Here is a 5526-nt window from a genome sequence, read left to right as displayed (position 1 = left end):
GCAGGGCAGGGCGGGAAAGAAAGGACAGGGGGCGGGGTGAGAAGAGAGAGTGGGCAGGAAGTCAGCAGCCGGAAGAGGGCGGGTCCAGCACTTTCGCCCAATAAGAGAGCGGATGAGGAGGGCGCGAAGGGAGGAGAACGGAAGTCAGGATCTGGGGCCGCTGCAGGAAGGAGGCACTGGGCTGAGGCTTCTCCCCAGGCATGGGTTGCGCGTGCGCCTTTGCGCATTCTAGTGCCTTCTAGAAAAGGTGGTGGGTAGGGCGGGGCTTGGAGTTGGGGTGTGACAGGAGGGGTTGAGCTCTCAGGTTGAGCTGAGCCTCTGAGTCTAGCGTGGGCGGGTTCTCCTTCTATGTCGCAGCTTGGTGGAGAGCGCGCGGCAAGTCGCAGGCTCTGTTCTGGGCTCTCGAGTATAAACTTGAGGCCTCAACCGGGGTGGGACACGCCAGGGTTTCCCACGGGCCATACGGGAAGACAACCGGCGTGTCTGAAAACTGTGCATCGTGCGCTGCCCCGTTTCCTCCCAGTGCCCATCTGGGGTGTGCGTGGGCCCGACAATGGTCGGTCTAGGCTTTGTGACCAGATGGCCCAAAAACAATCGTAAAGGGAAGTTAACGAGCATCTTACATGCCGAACTCCGGGAAGGCCGCTGCTCAAACTAACGGGTCGCGCCCCACCCGCAAGTGCGTTACTGCGAGTTGGTTGGTTGCCCCCAGCGTCTGCGTGCCCCCAGCGTAAGCGGTGATTGGAGGAGCGGAGGTAACAGATTGCCCTCTCAGCCACTCAGCAGCAGGGGGCTTGTTCGTCCCTGGTCGCGGCGCCGATGCTCTCTGCGATCCGCAGACCTTCCCTGAGTTAACATGGCTGCGGCCGGCGAGTCGCAGGGACCCTGGTGAGGAGGGGAGGCGAGGTTTTTCCGAGACTTTGCCCGCGATCTCCCCAGCGATGGCGCTTCGGTTGCGGTTGTGGGAGTTGTTGCCGGTTTGCAGGAACCCCGGTAATGAATCTTGCTTCACTTAAACTCTCAGATGACCCCCCCAGCGTCTGCACAATAAATGCATATTAGGTCGTATTTTGTGTTCAGGATACCCACCGAAAAGTAAACGGGGTAGCCGCATTAGGATGATCATCTCAGAGAGCTAAGGACCAAGGTCTGCGAGCGAGGACTACAGCCTGTGACCGAACGTCCCTTCTGTCCCCCTTCCCGGCGCGGAGATTGGGGGTGGGTGGGTTTGGGTAATAGATCGTATTCCCGCGCTGTCCTTATTCGTCGTTCCTTAAGATCCGTGCGGTGGTTTCCGTCCGCAGGGTGCGGGGTCGCGGCGCTCTCCACCAGACCCACGCCGGCCGTGAAGCCTCACAGGGACCCTCTGGACAACGAAGCGGTTGCCCCCGAGTTCACCAATCGGAACCCCCGCAATCTGGAGCTCTTGGCTGTAGCCAGGAAAGAGCGGGGCTGGGGGACAGTGTGGCCCTCCCGCGAGTTCTGGCACAGGTAACGCAGGCTGCTCTTCAGTGATGGACAGCGGTGCGTGGTGCCCTGCGGAGTTCTCATCGGTTCGTTCGGCGCACGGGCCAGATGCTGCTGGGAACTCTGAGGAGCACGACTGCGGAGGGCAGGGGGGCAAGCAAGAAATAAATAGGTGTCACGGAGAAAATCTAAAGGGGATGATGTAGAATGGGGGGCTGACTGTGTTGCCTACTAAGGCCCCCTGAAAGATAGGAAGAAGCCAGACTATCTGCCAAGAAGAGCCTTCCCAGCAGAGGAAACAGCTAGGGTGGGAATGAGCTTGGTGTGTTTGGGAACTAAAAGGCCTGCGTACTTGGAGCCCAGTGGGCAAAGGGGCGAAGGGTGTAAGATGGAAATGGAGAGGGAGGTAGGAGACACATCGTTAGCGCTGTAAGGGAAGTGGGCATTACAGACTTCACTTTCACTGCAGTGGGATTTTAGGAGAGGATTTGAAGTTTAAGCCTGAATGCAAGATCATTGTGATTGCCTTGGGGAGAAGTTTAAGGGGGCAAGAGTAGAAGTAGGAAGACCAGTCAGGAGTCTGTTCGTTATTGAACACTTTCTGTTTGCCAGGCGCTATGCTAGTTGCTTTATGTGTCTTTTCTCATTTGATTCTTAAAACTACTTTATGTAGCAGGTACAATAATTTTCCCCATATGAGGACAAGTTAAAAATCATATAAGTGTGACAGATTTGTTCAGCAAACATTAGGCCAATATCAGCTCATGGGCATTGTGCTCGATGCAAGCGATGCAAAGATGAAGTAGATGTCATGTCAGCCCGTCAGCAAAAGTTTTAACAGTTTTGTAGTGGAAGACGGAATAGGGATAATCAAGTGTGACAGTCACTCTGATGCGTGTTTACTTAGTGAGTACAGAGAGGAGTCAAAGAAAGGAGTAGGCAGTTCAGTTCTAAATAATCTAGCTTTTAAGTCTAAAATTCTTTCCCACACTTAACCTATTACTTTTACCTAATATTTGAATCATTTAAATAATTAGAAAACTATTTCCCCCTTTTTTTTTCTTATCTGCCTTATTGACAGTATTATCAGTATAGAATTTTGGCATTTACAGTACCAAGTGACCTTAGAGGTGATGAGTCCGTCCCCTTTTTTTAACAAATGGTTTAAGTCAAGGATCAGCAAACTATGGCCCATGGGCCAATGCTGGCTTGCAAGCTAAACATTTTTACGTTTTCTTTAAAAGGTTGAAAACAATCTAAAGAATAATATTTTGTGCCATGTGAAAATTACATCAAGTTCAAATTTCATTATCCACAAAGCAAGTTGTACTAGAACACACTCGTTGTCACCTGGCTGTTGTAGTGCTGCTGTAACTGAGTGGAGCAGTCGCGACAGAGACCAGATGGCCCACAAAGCCCAAAATCTTTACTCTCTGACCCTTCACAGAAACACTTTGTTGATCCCTTAGTTTAAGAAATTGTGATTTTTACTAGGGATCCTGGCAAGACCCGGAGTAGAACCCACATTTCTAAATCTAATGCTCTTTTTCCTATTTCACACTAAGAATCTTAGTGTAATCTCTAATTCCAGTGTTTTTTTTAATTGAGCTTAATTTTTAAATGTGTAATATATACACGTGTTATAAAATCCAAAGGAATACTGTTTCTTATATGCTCTTCTAGGGATAATCTATGCACATAAGTATAAATTGTAGTTTTTAAATCATAAATCTTAGCACACGTATACTGTTCTGCATCCCCCATAAAAATACGTCTTGGACGTCCTTTGTGTTGGTTAGGGACATTGGCTCTGGAGCCAGACCCCTGGACTTCAATCCCAGCTCCATTACTTACCATTGGTTGTCATCTTGCTAAAGTTACTTAACCTTTCTCTGTCAGTTTCTGCAGCCTAAAAAAAATTGAAAATAATAAGGGATCATTTTGAAACATGAGCTATACCTATAAATAGTTAGGACAGTGCCTGGCACAGTAAGTCCTCAATAAATGTTACCATCATCATAGTCATAAAGTGCTACTTCATTCTTTTTAGAAACTGTTGAATACCATTGCGTGGATGGTTTGGTTAACTGGCTCCCTATTGATGGTCATCTTTTATGATTCCAAACAGTGTTGCAATGAATTGTCTTGTCCATGCATTTGATCAGTAAGATTAGGTATATTTTCATGGGTTTGTGTCATTAATATTCTCCTTTTCTATGAATAGTCAGTTCAAATCGTTTGCCTATTCTATTATTTGTCACTTTCTTATTGATTGTCGGAGGTTTTTTACATATTTTGGAAATTAATCCTTTGAACAATATATGTTTAAAATTTTTGTTTTATTGCTTGCCTTTTGACTTGATTTTACTGTTGGTTTTTTTGTCTTTTATCATGCAGAAAACTTTGTCAATCTTTTCTTTTACAACAGCCATATGACATGGTTTGTTGTCATATTTAAATAGGCTTGCCTTACTTTGAAACTCTCAAAAAATTCTCCCACGTCAGCTTCTCGTATTCTTACGATTTCAGTTTTTACATTTAAACTTTTGATCCGTCGTATGTTTATTTTGGTGTTAGCTGGCAAGTAAAAGCATAGAGTAAGTACATCCTTACGCATCGAAGCATCAGCAACTTAGCTCTGCCTCCTCAAATGCTTTGGGAAGTAGATGCTGTATAAACAAATCTCAGCTTTCAGAAATACCGAATTTCTCCTGGATTTTTGAGGTGAGGTGGAAATGTTTGGTTTATTATTATTGAGGATGTCCTCGTAAATGCAGAGGAAAAACACCCTTTCCTGTAAAATCCAGGTTAAGTATGTTGAAGTAAATGAACCAAAGGTTACAGTCTTGAGAAAGATTTAGGCTTATTCACCTGAGGTCATTTATCTTTAGGATTCTTTTCTGACTTTATTCTTTTCTCACCTCCTTTAGGTTGCGAGTCATAAAGACTCAGCATCACATAGAGGCACTTGTTGAGCATCGCAGTGGCAAGGTTGTGGTTTCAGCATCCACGCGCGAATGGGCTATTAAAAAGCACCTTTATCGAACCAAAAATGTGGTGGCCTGTGAGAGTATAGGACGAGTGCTGGCAGAGCGATGCTTAGAGGCAGGAATCAACTTCATGGTCTACCAACCAACTCCCTGGGAGGCAGCCTCAGACTCGGTATTTTAGTTTTCATGTACTTGTGTAAAAGGTGGTGTGTGAGTTTGCGACATCAGATACTCACATAATAATAGTAGTTCTGTTTATCAAGTTCTTTCTGTGTGTCAGAGCCTGAGGTGAGTATCCTGACCTGCATTCTGTCGTTTCATCCTCACAGCAGCCCATGGGTCAGGACTGGTGTTCTCTGTTCTGTATGGAAGTACCCTGAGGCTGGCATGCCCAGAGTCACAGGGTGACTGATTCTATAGCCACGGTGTCAACCACTCTACTTCGCTGTCGTATATTCACGTCTTGTCTATATCATATTTTTAAATGCTGCTAATCCTTGACATCTCTACATTCTCTTTTCATATCTGTGACATTGAGATCTCTTTCTGAAAAACTGATGTAGCCTGAGGTGGTGCCACGGAGCATTTGCTCCTTGTTATTTTTCTTCCTCTGGGGAAGTGAACTGTTGATCGGCAGCTCACTGGTGGTGCTGACTTGATCTTTTCCTTTTTCCTGCTCTTTAAAACCAGCTGAAACGACTGCAGAGTGCTATGACAGAAGGCGGCGTGGTGCTGCAGGAGCCTCGGAGAATCTATGAAGGAAATTCAAGCAGTGCTGGGAACGGGTCACTGTAAAGCTGTTGGCTCTTACGTCCATCGGAAGAGAGCATCTGGAGGAACACCCGGCTTGGAAGTTTTAGACGATAATGTGATGGTGGAATGTTATTAGTAGTTAAGGTTATCCCGTCCTCGCCTTGTGTTTTTTTTAAATCAAGGGCTAAATTTTTCCCCTCTCTTGGACATGAGACATGTTTCTGAGAAAAGCTGTCACCAATTATAATTAACTTTTGAAGAACAAATTAAACATTGTTTATAAGTTAAAGAATAAAGGCACATTATGAACTCATCT

At 45.9% G+C, this 5526-nt stretch overlaps 1 protein-coding gene across 1 annotated transcript; it reads left to right on the top strand.

Moving 5' to 3' along the window:
• The first annotated feature begins 825 nt into the window (after positions 1–825).
• Positions 826–5523, top strand: MRPL18 (mitochondrial ribosomal protein L18). The gene is made up of 4 exons (XM_046669001.1): positions 826–993; positions 1305–1491; positions 4398–4629; positions 5148–5523. The coding sequence occupies exons 1-4, from the start codon at positions 942–944 to the stop codon at positions 5250–5252; spliced, it is 576 nt and encodes a 191-aa protein (XP_046524957.1). The 5' UTR covers positions 826–941; the 3' UTR covers positions 5253–5523.
• Positions 5524–5526: the final 3 nt, after the last annotated feature.

Source organism: Equus quagga, chromosome 8 (assembly GCF_021613505.1).
Source record: "Equus quagga isolate Etosha38 chromosome 8, UCLA_HA_Equagga_1.0, whole genome shotgun sequence".
In the NCBI taxonomy this organism is placed as follows: domain Eukaryota; kingdom Metazoa; phylum Chordata; class Mammalia; order Perissodactyla; family Equidae; genus Equus; species Equus quagga.
The sequence above is the reverse complement of the archived record's forward strand: the minus strand, read 5'-3'. Positions and strand labels throughout refer to the sequence as shown.

Bases quoted from the DNA above. Each gene is read 5' to 3' on its own strand.
- MRPL18 (XM_046669001.1), top strand. From the start codon at position 942: ATGGCGCTTCGGTTGCGGTTGTGGGAGTTGTTGCCGGTTTGCAGGAAC. The intron at 994-1,304 runs GTAATGAATCTT...TTCCGTCCGCAG, and splicing joins GCCGGTTTGCAGGAACCCCG to GGTGCGGGGTCGCGGCGCTC. The intron at 1,492-4,397 runs GTAACGCAGGCT...CACCTCCTTTAG, and splicing joins TCCCGCGAGTTCTGGCACAG to GTTGCGAGTCATAAAGACTC.